The 16218-nt window shown below is 39.1% G+C and overlaps 1 protein-coding gene across 4 annotated transcripts in view; it reads right to left on the minus strand.

Moving 5' to 3' along the window:
- RNASET2 (ribonuclease T2) overlaps positions 1-16218 on the minus strand; it is a 76833-nt gene that overhangs the window by 53002 nt on the left and 7613 nt on the right. For 3 of the 4 annotated variants that reach the window (XM_073337911.2, XM_073337909.1, XM_073337912.2), the window contains exons 2-6: positions 15806-15910; positions 13130-13196; positions 4922-4977; positions 2082-2139; positions 979-1049 (exon numbers count right to left, since the gene is read on the minus strand). In XM_073337911.2, coding sequence (XP_073194012.1) covers positions 979-1049; positions 2082-2139; positions 4922-4977; positions 13130-13196; positions 15806-15906 — 353 coding nt within the window. In that variant the 5' untranslated portion in view covers positions 15907-15910. Of the gene's footprint in view, positions 1-978; positions 1050-2081; positions 2140-4921; positions 4978-13129; positions 13197-15805; positions 15931-16218 lie in introns of all 4 variants that reach the window. The other variant, XM_073337910.1, reaches the window with a different exon arrangement.

The raw sequence follows: 16218 nt of genomic DNA on the forward strand, positions 1-16218 counted from the left end.
CCTTGTGTTTAGCTGTACTAAAATGCATGTTGTTAAGTGAGGACATTTTACAGTAAGTTCTACAGAGGAATATGGATCAAACCTATCTTTATCATTATTTATTGCTTCACCAACTTGTGGGTCATCTGTAAATATTAGCAACACTAATTTTATATTTATTTCCAGATTATTGATAAAGATAATGAAAAGAAAAGAAAGGGAAAGAACAGGTCCCTGTGGGAAACCATAAGAAACACCAACATTGGATGATGACTCCCATTTAGGGTTTTGGGGGTTTTTTTTAGATCTATCAGTTAACCAGTTTTTAAATAAATCCAATATGGGCTGCACTGATTTTTGTATAGTGCTTTTACAAAACAAAAACAAAAAACAAAAAAAAAACACAAGAAACCTCCGGATATTGTGTGGAGCTACATCAAAATGCCTTACAGAATTATATGTGTAGGATGTCAACACAGTTACCTTTGTCAACCAATCTTGTAATCTCAAAGAACACTATCAAGTTTGTTTGACAAGAACTCACAGGTTCTTGATTGGTTGTTCTCTGCACCTTCATATACTTCTTGTAGGAGGAATGTCTCTCTCTCTCCTTCCCTCTCTAAATGTGTGCCATTTTACCAGTCCTATAGGAATGTGTGATACACCTACAGGAGGTCTGTATATGACACTTATCAGGTCTAGATGACTGCACTGACTGTCATGGTAGTCACTGGGACACAATAAAGGCGTAAGGGCCGACACAGGTAAACCTTTGGAAGACTGAGGCCAGAGATTCTGCTTTCATGTAAATATTAATATTGACAAAGAATAAGAGACACAGAAGGAAAGTGCAGAATCATTTCTAAAGTTGTTTTTCCAAGGTTTTCCACGCAACTCCAGCAAGCATCTGAAGCCTGGTACCAAAGGCTCCTTCAGATAGTCATTCAGAAAGACTATAAAATACATCCAAAATTATTTTCCATTGTAGCTTGAACTCACCAGAACTGGGTGCGATTAGGAGATGAATGGAGTATATCAGGCCAGTAGTGTCTCATGTCTGGCAAGAGATCCTAGAAATTAAAAATATGTATCTACCCTGAAAAGTGACTTCATACTCAACATACATAAATGGATACAATTTCAAAAGATTGCCCAATTACTTAAAGATTCTTGGCTGAAACCCATTATATAAGTGAAAAAAATTATTGCTAGGTGAGTAAGAGGTTTTATGTGCTGATATGGTTAAAATGTATCCTTATGGCTGTTTCAGATGCAAATGTATAATTAGATTTTGAAACACTGTACAAAAATATTTCCTTTCTTGAAATAAGATATGTTTCTGTAACTGTTTAATTAACTGATTAATTTCTGCAACCCTACAGAAATCCTGTTAAATTGTATGGTTCCTGTCTTACTCATCTCCAGACTTTAATCCCCCACCCTGTATTATAAAGCAATGTTTGACTGAAAAACGGACTTTTCCGTTCTTTATGGTTTGAAAGAAGTCAAATTGATCATAGAACTTACTGTTCAGCTCTCCTTAATTTGCATTCTCTGCACCCCAGCTTGCAGATGTACCTCACCTCTGGGAAAGGACAGGCTGCAGCCACCACTGCTTTCAATTCCCTTATTGGTTCCATCAGGGGAACAGCTTTAAGCAACAGATGACGCTCAACAGGAGTCCTACTACTGGATGCTATGTGGAAAATGCACTCCCAGGTGCTGGGCCGCCCAGCAGTACAGAAGTTGCAAGGGGTGCACTAGTTGTACCCTCCCCTCCAGAAAGATTTTTTGCCCCGGGTGGCCCAGAGCCAGTGTTCTGCCAATTTCTACTTGAAAAGACAAGGGAATGACTCAAGCCATGTGTATATACAAAACCAATGGTGATTTGAGGGAGTTGTTGAACTTCATCGAGACTTAGAATAAGGGAATAAAGCACCTAATGAATGTTGGAATGGGAATTTTTAAAAGCGTAACCATCTCAGATCACAAATTAAATCAGAAGTGATATGCTATGAAGTTATATATATTTGGGATTTGAAAACGTAATTGTGTTCAATCCTGCTCAGAATTAACATTTTAATTTAAATAAATTAAATTACCTTAATTTCAGTCACATTGAAGTGCCATGTTCTATTACATTCGTCTACTTTATCAGGCCTAGGGAAGAAATATACAAATGAAAACAGAATGCCCACTATTAGGTACTGGGTGGAAAAAGTCATGTCGCGGAGCTACATTTCAAAGTTACAAGATTATAGCTTTGAAATTTGAGTTTAAAAATCCAAGGCACCCAAGTCAATCTCTACAGCATTTTAACCAACACAAACACATTAAAATTTATTACGTGCTAATTGTGTCTGAACTCTTCTAAGTGCAGAGGACCCTGTTGTGCCCTTCACACCACTTTAGCTATGCATAAAGTTCCTGAGTGGTGTGGAGGATTTTGCCTGGGTCCTCTCCAATGAAGTCAATTCCACCCTAACTGAGTCACTCAACTTATGATTCCCAGACCCACACAAATTCTAGCTGCCTTGGACCCTAGCTGTGATGCTGTTGACAGTTTTATAGAGGATAGGCTACTAATGGGCTAGCACCAGCAGGAGAGTGAATTTGTGTGGGGGGGTGGAGGGTGAGAAAACCTGGATTTGTGCTGGAAATGGCCCACCTGTTGATCACTTTAGATAAGCTATTACCAGCAGGACAGTGGGGTGGGAGGAGGTATTGTTTCATGATTTCTGTGTGTATATAAAGTCTGCTGCAGTTTCCACGGTAAACATCTGATGAAGTGAGCTGTAGCTCACGAAAGCTCATGCTCAAATAAATTGGTTAGTCTCTAAGGTGCCACAAGTCCTCCTTTTCCTTTTACTAATCTGTTGTATGTTTTCTTGCAATCACTTATATTTTTAATGAAAAGCCTCTACATCTTCACAGAGATTCCAGCCAGTTGTTTCCTTTGAGACAGACATGTTTTTCACAAATTTCTATGAGTTTTTTGTAACAGGTTTAGACTCCTGAGGCCACACTCAGTCATGAGACACTAACAAGTGCTCTGAACTCGGAAAAAGAGGAAGCTGTATTCCTTTACATTAGCAACTTTGGAAATAGACTTTTAAAAAAGAGCTTATTCTGCAATTTGATTTGTGTGCCTGCACATGATCACCAAGCATGTGAGATCATATGTCAGCAGTGTACTGAACTATACAACTTTGGTCTCTGGCTAGAGCAGGGTTCTTATATTTCAATACGCTACACATTCCTAAGACTCAGTGGAGCATCCACCAGCACAAAAAACTAAACATCCTGGTAAGTTAGAGGTCTGACTTGAACCTGCAAAGGCACAAAAATTCAGTGATAAATGGGATTTTGCTCTGAAAACTGCCTGTGGAAAACATGATAACTTCTCCCTCCTCAGGTCTGCTCCTTGTATGTATTCAAAGTCAGATCAGCAGACAAAGTATATTTTTTATTATTATTCTTTTTAATTCTGCAGAGCCAACAGAACAAAGAAGAGAGAATGAACTGAAGTCTGTTTTTGGATGCATCATCATCAGTATTGTATACTAAGATCTGACCAGTTGTATCTGCGAAGATTCCTTTGATGGTAACTGGTTGCTGAGGCACCAACAAGAGCATAATTTGAAGACAATGGAATGGGAATACAGAGGGCTTAACTGGACCTGTGGGATTTTTATTATTGGAGAAGGAAAAAACCGATCTTGACTCTCAGTGCCTGATTCTCAACTTGCACTGGTTTTACACTCATGTAAATCCATTGACTTTAGCTGATTTACACGAGTAGACAATTGGGCCTTCAGAACCCAAGTGAATTTGTAGGGCTGATAGAAAACAGCATTTGTACTTGTAAACGAGCACATTTAATAAGGGAATTGTTTGGACACAACAAACGTGTAACCCTCAATCCCATGTTTACAAAGTCATTTTTCAGATTAGAAACACACTTCAGAAGTTTCTCATAATTTCCCTTCCATAGGTGGAATGGAAAAGGGGAAAACATATCTTAAATTGATGTAACTTTATTATCAAAATTAGAAGTCATATGTCATGCTCTTAAACATCTGTGAGCTATGCTACTGAAAATGCCTACATAAAACTATAAGACCAAGCAACTCAAGGAGAAACACACTATAAATTAGGCATTTTAATATGCATACTACTGGGTAAATTTTCAGTGAAAGCAGAAATAAAACTGATAAGACAAATTTTAGAGAAGTTACATTCTGTATCAAGGCTGGTGATGTTTTTAGTTGGATTACAGACCACAGTTTGGAGCTGTTTACGGTTGCTGAAAGTCTGTGTATTAATCCTTATGAAACATAATATGAACATTTTCTTCCTCAAACTCCTGTCTAGAATCAAATAACTAATCCCTGTAATGCCTAAATACTATCATCCCCATTCTACAGATTAAAAAAAAAATCATTGAGTTATTTACCCAAAGCCACTGCAGGAGTCAATGCCAGAGATGGGATTAGAGCCCACACTGGCTTCCAGTCCTGTGCTCAAATCACACACACCATGGGTGAAACTCTGCTCCTCTGAAGTCAATAGGAGTTTTGCCATAGGATTCTATGGAGCCAGAATTTTGTCCCATGGCTCTTTCAGATTTACAATTCCATAGCAGAGAAGCACAACTGTGTCCTTTTTAATAAGGATATAGACCAGATTCAATGCTGCTTTAAGTGGTTACAGATCCACTGACCCCAAGTTTAAGAGTCTGATTCTTCTCTCCCTCACACTCATTTTACAGCATTGTCTCTAATGAAGTTATTTCTGATTTACACTGGTGTAAATAGGAGGAGAATCAGGCCCTTACACTTGAAGTCAATGAGGCTGTACCTGCTTACGCCAGCACTGAATTTAGACCAACATGGCATTCTTTTCCAATTTGAAATTAAAAGGATTTTTTTTAAGTTCTTACCATAGTCCATGAATTGTCCAGTACTGGGGGGGATCTTTGCAGTCATTCTCACTCATCTAAAGAAAGCAAAAGTCCATAACATTTATTAAATACATTGCTTAGTCAGAGATCACCTAATCCATTTTGGGTTTAAAAGCATTAGAGCATGCTAAGGGACTTACCACAAACATGCTGAATGAGCAGCACAAATATATGAAAGATCAAGGGCAGATTCTCAGTTAGTGTAAATCGGCATAGCTGCATTCACTTAGATGGACTAAGTCTTATTTAGATCTAATGAGGATCTGGCCTGCAGTTCCCAGCAGTTTCCTATTTAAGAGATCAACAAACCTTTTCACTGAGTTCAGAGTTCCCAAAACAAAGAGATTTTAAACACTGTGAGAAGCCATCAATCGTGTGTTAGTGAAATCAACCAGGGCCAGTTTTAGGGGCAGGCCAGTAGGGCAGTTGCCCTGGGCGCCAACTTCCCGGGGAGCACCACTCCGCTGTGCCATTTTTTCCCCCACTCCACTGGTTAGCCAGCTAAGCCACTCTTGGGGGAACAAAAATGTTCTCCGGCCCTGACGCCAGCAACGGTTTGTACATGTGCATGAGCAATTCTACTGCTGGTATAAAGAAAATGAGACAATCCAGATTGCTGCAGTATGCAGCACTCTATTGGCTGCAAAATCCAAGTAGACATACAATGATTAAGGGAGAGAACCACACCAGCATTCACAGCCCAAATAATTACCTATGCAAATCATTAACTACTAAAGAAAGGGCAGAACAGTACATACAGGAACTTCCAAGGAGCTCAGTAAATATAATATGGGGGCCCAGTCTTGCAAACGCTAATCCCACTGATTTCAGTTTAACTACTTGCTTGAGCACGGATTATTACTATTCTATAAGGGTTGGGGTTCCCCGCCTGAAAGGAAGCAAAGCCCTTGATTACACAGGGAGAGCAGAGCACTGTGCATAAAATGTTGTTTTTAGTGTAGGTTATATGCTTCTGATCAGTCACTAAACTTGATGCTCAGACTGTCAGACTCGGTGTTTTTTTTTTTTTTTTGTACTTTCCCCAGTATGCCTGGTGACCACCAAATAGTTTAATGTAAATATTTATTAAAAAACAAAAACTCCCTACTAGCTTCTCTTTTAATCTCTGCATGTTCCTTTCTGCCCTAATTAGTGTGATTCACTTTGTCAGAGCAGTAGCTCTGACACTGCAAAAGGACAGAATAAGACCTGTAACCTCACTAATTGTCTAGGCTTCTACAGTCCTATGCCATGCATAAAACAGCATGCTTAATTTTTCACATTTGCTTTCCATGTGTGTCAGTTTCCTTTCTCTCTGATCTTGCCACCTACATAGTCTAGTCACTAGACTGCAATTAAACCCAGTGTCTGTTTTATTCCAGAAGGGAAATTAGACAAACAACATCGCTCCTCAAAGGAGGCAGGCTTTGTGAAATCAAAACACTTCAGATAGCTAAACCAGAAATACAGTCAATTAACAACTATCCAGTAAGTTACATCTTCCCTGGAACACTGTCTTACACCTAAATAGCTCGGACCACTAAGTTTGCTAATCACTTGGGGCCTGCTCCAGCTCCCATCAAAGTAAATGGCAAAACTTCCATTAACTTCAGTGCAAGCTGGATCAAGACCTTGCTTTGAAATTCCTAGAAAGTCAAACATCAAAGGCTGACAGTCCTTCAAATTGAAGTCCTTCTTAGACTGGTATGAACATAGATTAAACTCGCCAAGCTTGAAATTCAATTGGCTTGCACTTTATGTAATCATTTGAAACCTATGCAAACTGAGTGCAAGCAAGTGATGAATTCTGATCTGGTAGCATTTTAGACCAAACTTTGCACGGGCGTAAATGGACAAGGTGCAAGGTACCAGAGAATCAGGCCCACCACACGGAACCGGCTGGCACAGTACCTTTTACAGATTTCACTTTCTCTATATTACCCTCCAAATTTCAGAGTAGCAGCCGTGTTAGTCTGTATCCGCAAAAAGAACAGGAGTACTTCTGGCATCTTAGAGACTAACAAATTTGTTAGTCTCTAAGGTGCCACAAGTACTCCTGTTCTTCTTCAGATTTGTGGTTCTTTGAGATATTGTAGCTGGTGTGGAAGAAGAGGAGTAATATGGTTTTGAACATTTTGACAACCATTTGGCAATCAGACTGTATAGCACAGTCCAATTTGGTATGATAAGCCATCTTTCAAATTGTATTAGAAAAAACAGAATGCAGATGCAAGCCACCAGAGGGCCCATTTATCACTTCTTATAATGAAAGGAAGAATGGTGTGTTGGTTAGAGCCCTATCCTTGGGAGACCTGGGTTCATTCCCAGTTCTGCCACATACTTCCTATGTGATCCCAGGCAAGTTATGTCTATGGATCAGCTCTCTGTCTGTAAAATGAGGATAATAGCACTGCCCTACTTAATAAGGTGTTGTGAGGATACATATATTAAAGACTGTGAGGTGCTCAGAGACCATGGTATTGGAGGCCATATAAGTACCTACAATAAATAGATCTAGTTTAAATGAAAATCTACTTCATTTATATAGATCCTACAAAAATAAGTTCATCCAGGATAAACACCAAAGCAACCGTGAAAATGGAAACTAGAGGCTGGTTTCTGTATTTACAATATAAACGGATTGTTTATGGGGACCGTATGGGAAAAGAGCTGTCTTGCTTCAGAATGCGTACCAGACTCTCATGAATATGTAGCACAGGCCACTTGCAAGCAAACATTTGCTGGAAATACTCACAAATGTGTAGAACTATAACACAATTGCTCTGAGGTAACCTGGTTTTAGAACAAGCTCCTTCAGAAGAATACAATATGTTAGTGCTCGGGGTAAAATGTATCTATAGTGGGACACGTCTCTTGGGTAATACTAGTACAAACATGAGACTATCCAGTTCGGAGAAGGAAAATATTGTAAAGGCAACTGTACAGTTAAATAATTTTGGAAATATGAAAGGCATAACTGACAAAATTGCAGGCCATCAAGCCAACTCATTTTTAGAAACAGCAACGTTTGCACATGACTAACAGAGGAACAAAGGAACAACTTTATTTGGTGTCCATAAGCAAGGACTTTTTGGTCTAATGACAGATCAAAACAGCAGTGGTTCACCATAATCTCTTTGATTGCTGAACTCTATTTTATTTGATGTGTCTCTTTTCCCTTGTAACCTTTAATATTCAGTCACAACTAAAACCCTGTAGCTAGGAACGTCTTTGGTCACATCAGTATTATTGAAAACTGGTTTCATTCTTAAATGAAATGTGTGATGCTGGCAGGCCAGGCGCCAGCTCATGCTAAGGTCCCCGTGTCTCAAGTTAACACTGATAAATAAATAGCTGGAATCTGTCTGGCTTACTTGGGGGTTAAAATTGATAGAATAATTGGGACACAAATACATAGAAGAAAGTGAAATTGTTCGAATGACAAGCAAAAGTGTTTAAATTATTGAATGCTTGGGAGTTGCTGCATGCATTAATCTTATTTGTAATATCTGTGTTCCAAACTGTAATGTAATACTATGAGCAGTTGTATTGTGAGCCTCTGTGACTGCATACAGGAGAGGGACATTAATTAATGCAAAGAGATGCTCTTCTACAGAAATTGTTACATCCCTCCTGAAAGAGGAGACCTATTGATACCAGGTGAGCTAGGGTTGGATCTTACAACTGGAAACTCCCTCCATCTGGAGTGAGAAAGAGTCAACAACAGTCAACAGGACTAAAGATACTCCTTGTTGTTCTGCTCTCCTCCTCATGAAGATCAGTCATGCAAGTGGACTCCTCCCACCAGCTGAGAGTACATGACAGGAGGGGGATAAAACCCCCAAACTAAAAGAATTAAGGATCTCTATGCTGCTTGGACTCCGCGGGGCAAGGTGTTTCTAGGTCTAGGCAAGAGATTCCCCAGATGCTTAGCCCGGGTTAGCCCTGAAGGACAAACAGAGCTTGCTGATTATAGACGTCTATATTACCTTTTGAAACCTAGGACTAACTCATTTGTGTGTCTGGATAGGTCTACACTGCAATTAAAAACCTACCACAATTAATTAATTAACACCACAATTAAACAGCCACTTAGCCTGAGTCAGCACTGTTTAACTGTGGTGTTAATTAATTAATTAATTGTGGTGGGAGGGTCCCAGAGCCCGGGCTCCAGCCCAAGCCCAAACATCTGCACCACAATTAAACAGCCCCACGAGCCTGAGTCAGCTGGCATGAACCAGCCATGAGTGTATAATTGCAATGTAGACAGAGCCTATATTTGCTTGCTTTATCCTCGTAAATAACTCTCTAGTTTCCTTTGCCTATTTAATAGGACTTCATATTAGTTTACAAGTGTTGTCTCTGGTGTGAGATCTAAAGCACAATTGACCTGGGGTAAGTGACTGGTCCATTGGGATTAGGAGTAACCTGATTATTCCTGTGATTCTCAGTGTAAGGGACCATCTATCACAGAGATAGACTCACCTGGGTGGCAAGACAGATGGAGTACCCAAGGGGACTGTCCATGACTCCATGTTAAGGCTGTAAAAGTATCTGAGGAGTTTGCACTTGGTGCAGTTAGTTGGTAAAATTTATGTTTAAAACTCACAGCCAATTAGGGGTTTGTGCCCTGGTTTTTAGTGGTCTGCCCTGGAGTTGGTGTTCGTGGTCTTGCAGCACCACTGTGTCACCAATGTATTCTGTTGAACAGTCCTCCCTGTTTCCTTTCTCCTAGGTGGCTCTCTCATTTGTTCAGTTGCTATGTGTGATGCAAAACAGATTTAGGCAGAGCTGAGAATCTGGCCTTTATCTTCCTTCCTGTTCTCCCCTTGCTCACCGAGACAGAGACTGAATGACCAAACTTTTACAACAGATTCCCCCTCTCCACAGGCCTCCATATTCCCAATGGACGGCAAGGCAGCTACTGCTACTGTGTGCGAGAATAAGTATCTTCAGAACAGGCAGCACTTAAAACAGACCCTAATCAACTCCAAGAAAGACAGGCACAGTCATTAAAGCTTCCCTCCGCCAGTTCCTTAACCCATGTTCTCCAGCGGGGAGGGTGGGACGGACACAACTTTTCCTATTCAACTGTTCCCGTTCCCATCTAACAGGGTTCACAATCCCTTAGGATTGAACAGTCCAAGTCTTACCCTCCCCAAAGGTCTCTAACTCCTACAGAATCATAAAGTAGCTCACCACCACTGAAGCCATGATGACGAGTCAAGTGTAACAGCACACCCCTCCTTTAAAGAGTTCTCTAGCATGGCTTTGCACGGCTTTTAAGTAGTTTATAACATTACCTCTGCATTAGAAATAGCAGTCGTCAAGTGTCACAAGTGACTCAAAGGCTAAGTAATAGGAAGTTGACATTAGAAAAAAATTCACTGCACAACGTACTACTTTTATGGGAGGTTGATAAACCATTGGAACAATTTATTAAGGGAAGCGGTAAATTCATCATCACTCAGAGTCATTAAATTGAGATTGGATGCCTTTCTAAAAGAAATGGCCTCAGTTCACCCACAAGTTACTGGGCTCAATAATGTTCACTTATGGAGCAGGAAGAACAATTTTCTCCACTGTAGGAATCACTAGATGAAATTCTAAAGCCTGTGTTATGCAGGAGGTAAGACTAGATGACCCTAATGGTTCCTTCTGGCCTTACTCTATTAACAGAAAACCTAAACATACAATGTCCAATCTAACCAAGTCAGAGAAAAGACTTACTCAAAAGTTACCATACACAATAAAGTAATAGCTTAAAATGTATAAACATCTAAGGTGTGTATGCTCTCTATTTCTAGCATGAACACTCTACTCAAGGGATTTCAAAGTGATCATGAAGCAGATTTCATTTTAAATTTACTAAAGAAAGAGTTACAGTTTTCTGAATATCTTTTCCGTACACACAAACAACCATAGCCGGTAGGAATAAAGACGAACATCATCTGCACACCAAGCAAGAGTTTAACCTCCTGGAGACAGCTTTGCATATAAGCAAAGCGGCTGACTGACTGACAGACACACCCACCCACTCCACCCCGTCACGAAATATAACCTAATAATAATAAGCATTTGCATATTTTATTTTATCATCAAAGCACTTTACAAACATGAATGATGGAATCTGTGTTGTAATCTCCTGTATCCATTTTTTTTAAAGTCATTAGAGTAGTTTATTAATCATTTTGAAAAAAGAAGGCACAATGCTAGTGATATTTTCCTCCTGAAATATGGAAATCATTTGAAAGACACTTAAGAAACAGATTGTTTTGCAGCTTAAAAGACTATATTTTTTTAAACCAACTACAGCTGCATTCTGGAACCCTGCTTCCATATATTATATGATATTAACAGGAATCTGTAAGTTTTGAAAGCATAGGAGGTGGAACTGAAGTTAAGATTTCTGTAAGCACTCAAGGCTGTAAAACGGTGCAAAATGTCACCTAACGATTATATTCTTTCAGAGTTACTCTAGTCCATTAGATACATTTGTATCCATCTTGATTCCTCTCCCCACATGAGACACTGTAAGGATTACTGTTAAGAGAGCCTGCCTTTTTGGTAGCTTGCCAAGTCTTCAGTTATCCTGCTTGCAGCTTCTCCATTTTAGCTCACAAAATTATATAACATTTCAGCCAACATCAGAGTTCTAGAATTAAAAGCAGCAGCCAGGCTGGATGCATAGTAGTACAATATTTTACTTTGACAGTCTGCATGTCTCATTCATTTAACCACAGATTTGCAAGGCCCTTGATTTTGGGTTGCCTGTTTGCATGCTTGACTTGTCACCAGATTTTCAGAAGTGCACACCAGCAGAAGTCCAACTGAAGTAACTGTGAACTGTGTGCACCCAATAGCACTGAAAATCAGACCTAATACACCTCAAATTGCACACCCGAAATCAGCTATCATGTTTGAAAAATTGGGTGTTAAGTTCTCCACTATCATTGCCTCCCAATTTAGAATAATGTAGAGCACAAATCCTGCTTCCTTCAGAAGAGTTTAACACTGTATATGCTTTACTGTTGCTGCTTTTCTCCCTAATTTGATTCCTGAAACAGGATTGACAAGCCTAAAAAGCTGCCCTTAAACAAGAGAGCGTGCCCCTGAATGCTACAGTTAGAGGTTTAAACGTGTCTCTCTCAGAATTGCAGTTCCAGATGTGTAGCAGCAACACTTGCCCTAGCTGAGGCTTCTCTTTATTAATCACAGGATGATATGGCCCTGCCTCAGCCAATCTGATTAAGAACCCCCAAAAATGTACACTTAAATTTGAAGTCAACAACAAAAAAGCAGATCTCTGTTGTGTGTTCTACCTCGCTAAAAAAAACCACACCACTTATCAGAATTTAATGTCATTGGAACTGAAGGGAAGTACATTTATTTGCTAAGTACTTTACAAACATAACTGGAAACTCTGCTCTAGGATTCCTGCTAGGACACATCAGTGATAGATATTGAATTTTTCAGTTTAATCCATATTTAATGGCAGCACTAAAACAATAGAGCCAATATTGTGAAGCTTAATCAAACTGGTAGACAGGTATTCTTATGAATAGTTCATTGACTTCAGTGAAACCACTCATGTGAGTAACTGCCCACTAAACTGAGCTAGGGTCACATAGCCGTATGAGCCTAAGATTGTAAGGAGACATTGCTCATTGTATGTTTTACTATTCAGGCTTATTTGCTACCTCTTAGGGTTAGAGACTGTTATAGATATGGCACCAGCCACTTGTTCTTTACTGTTGCTCTCGAGCCACTGACAGATGTGACAAACAGATATTAACCAATACTCAGAGAAGTGAGAGTACCAAAATGTAAAAAGAAAAGGAGTACTTGTGGCACCTTAGAGACTAACACATTTATTTGAGCATAAGCTTTCGTGAGCTACAGCTCACTTCATCGGGTGCATGCAGTTTTTTCCACTGAATGCATCCGATGAAGTGAGCTGTAGCTCACGAAAGCTTATGCTCAAATAAATGTGTTAGTCTCTAAGGTGCCACATGTCCTCCTGTTCTTTTTGCGGATACAGACTAACACGGCTGCTACTCTGAAACCTACCAAAATGTAAGTAGGTTTAAATATTTCAGGGATTTTGCTATAATACTAGGTTCATCTTATTTTCAGCTATATACAGCATGATATATTTTAAAAAAACAAAAACAAAACAAAGCTCACCTTGCATACGGTCACGGGCCAGTGATGAACAAGGAATAGCTTTTTCCAAGTGCGAGGATGGTGCTCACTGGAGAAGAAGAGATGAGACATTTATTTTCCTCATGCATTTCAAAAAGCAAAACTCCTCCAACTAATGACACATTGCTAAGTAGTGTAACACACATTGATTTTAATCAACCATTATTTATTCTTTCTATTGCAGCTGTACCTAACGATCCCAAACAAGAAGTAGGGACTTGCTGTAATAGGCAGTGCACAAAGAAATAGTGGGTTTTGATTGTTATTAATATATTACTTATTGCTAAACAAATTCCACTGATGGCAGCTCATCTCCCTATAGATTTTCTATTTAATACACAGAGAATGAGAATAATTTTATTAGATTTAGAAGAGCACTTGGACTTTTTCTTATGGCAATAAAAACACATTTAGAGGGTGCCAGGAATCTCTTAATTTTTCTTCATGGCTGTGTTATTTGAAAAGGATGTGGACAGCATTCTTGAAACTGTAACTGTTCTTCTAAAACAATCACTATGATCACGCAGGAGTTGTGAAAATGACTGACTGTAAGAGCAATGCACTTACACAACAGATTCACATTGAGGAGTAAAGCCAGGGCTTGAGGCAGTGAAAGCAAAACTCCTAGGTTAACAATTTGGGGTGGGAGTGGGATAGGAAAAGAGTGGAGTACGGAGACTGGATAGCTGCAGATGCTTTGAGAAACAGGGGGCGAAAATAATGCAGAAAAAGGGATGTCATGTATAACAGTAGTTGTTAAATAAAGTATATATTAAAACCTTACAAAACCTCCATTTGCTCAAGCCAACAGAATGACCTGCAGAACGGACAGAGTAAATGGCTGTTAACCTCTTGTGAACAGCCAATTTGTCATATGCTCTTTGTTAGAACAAATGTGAAAGAGAAAAAGGAAATAGAGCAATTATTTGAGAAAGTAAATTTTCCCCAAGCAAGGAGAAGCAGAAAAATATATTTATGGTTTTGTCATGAAGTTACCCCAAATTCTGAATCTGTCCATCCGTGGTTTTGCACTATTAAGAGAGAAAATGTAGCCAACTAAACAGATAGATTTATGTGTGGTTTTTAATTCATTATACTCAACTGCTATGGAACAAATCAGGCGTAGCCACAATAATAACCATCAACATTTTCCTACTGAGATCACTAACTGGCCCTATATTACACAGTTATTGTTGGATCTTCTAATATTTTGCAACAGTTGAAAGATGTCCTTGTGCTATGTGAGTCCTAAAGTTGTTAACCTCGGAGATTTGCTTCACTGCCTTAAGCCCTGGCGTTATTCCTCAATGTGAATCTGTTGTGTAAGTGCATTGCCCTTACAGTCATGTCATTTTCACAACTCCTGTGTGATCACAGTGATTGTTTTAGAAGAACACACTCACCAAAACTCTCTTTTTCTGGACTTAAAATTGAAAACGTTCCACTACTATACTAATTATTCCAAAACTAAACATTACCCCCTATACACATACACACACACACACACACACTCAAAAACTTTATTAACTTAGGGCTAGATCCACAAAGGGGCTCAGGTGCTTAAAACAACCCTCCCCCGCCCCCGGCCGCCTAACCCTGTAGGTAACGGAACTCACTTGGAACCTACACGGTTCCCATTCTGGAGAACTATCAACCTACTTCTCAGAGAAAATGTCACAAATTTGAATCTCTCCCCCAGAATATCAGAAACCATACAATGGATTTAGGCTTGATAACACAATACTTTCCCTCTCTGAATGTGACCTATTCACATAACAGATAATTCTACAAAAATTGCAGAAAAACTGAGCCATCACCTGCCACTTGGAACTATGCATCTTTTAGGCCTGGCCTGCACTAGGAATGGATATTGGTAAGCTAAGTATCTCAAGGGTGTGAAAAATTCACAATTGAGAAATGTAGCTTTACTGACCTATTTCCTGGTGTAGCCAGGACTAGGTCAACGGAAGAATTCTTCCGTGGAACCAGCTACCATCTCTCGGGGAGGTGGATTACCTAGGCTGATGGGAGAATCTCTCCCGTCAGTGTAGGTAGTGTCTTCACTGAAGTGCTACAATGGTGTACCTGCATTGCTGTAGCATTTTAAAATGTAAATATACGCTTAGCTAGTGAGTCAAAAGCACCTTGGACCTTTACTAACTGAAATGATGACATCTACCACCACCTCTAACACAGCAAAAAAATGGGTCTCTCTCAGGCCTAACAAACATTTTCATTACACACTTCACTTTGTCACAGTGGCCATGCTTAAAAACTTGTCAGTTTCATTAGCTAAATTAACACAAAATTGAGCAGGTTTTCCATTTATTATTTATAGGCACTGCCTAAAACAAATACTAGATTGAAATTAATTATGAAGCAAAACTGTAATGTTTTTAAGTGCAACAAGTTTCCTCCCTTCTTCTTTCTGCCATATTAATAAATGTAAACCTCAATTTTTCTTAGGCATAAAAAAGCAGCTTCACTCATACAGTATCATTATGCAGACGGAGACAAAAATATAGTGCATCAAAAATAGCACAAGATGAAACAAAAATTTCACATTGATAAAAGCCCAATCATATTCCAGAAGTTTAAGTTCTGCTTAAACAAACAAACTTGGTAAGATATTAGAAACTTTTCCAACTGATAACTTACCTTTCCAGGAATTTATAGGAAGTACACCCAGAATAAAAAGCCAGACAAAAAGAACCCAGAATCAAATAATGTGCTGTAGCCGGCTTCATTTTATTTACCATATATCTATAAAGAGAAAAAGAAACCTGTAAAAATTACCAGTCAGATGTTTAGTCAGAAATAAAAACTTAACCAACTTGCAGACACTACAGAAACAACAGAAATTATCAATGCTATGTGAAATTTAAAACAGAACTTATTTTAACACATGAATATACAGTATCTTTTGAAAGTTGTACATGATTTTTTTGTTTAAAGTATGAAATTTCATATTTCCACTCGAATCCGGGCTGAAACCACTGGCTTATCTCTTACTTGCACAGCACATTATACCATTGGAAAGCTGGCCCCTGAGATATATTGAGAGCTGAACC

The sequence above is a fragment of the Lepidochelys kempii genome, chromosome 3, assembly GCF_965140285.1.
Source record: "Lepidochelys kempii isolate rLepKem1 chromosome 3, rLepKem1.hap1, whole genome shotgun sequence".
NCBI lineage: Eukaryota > Metazoa > Chordata > Testudines > Cheloniidae > Lepidochelys > Lepidochelys kempii.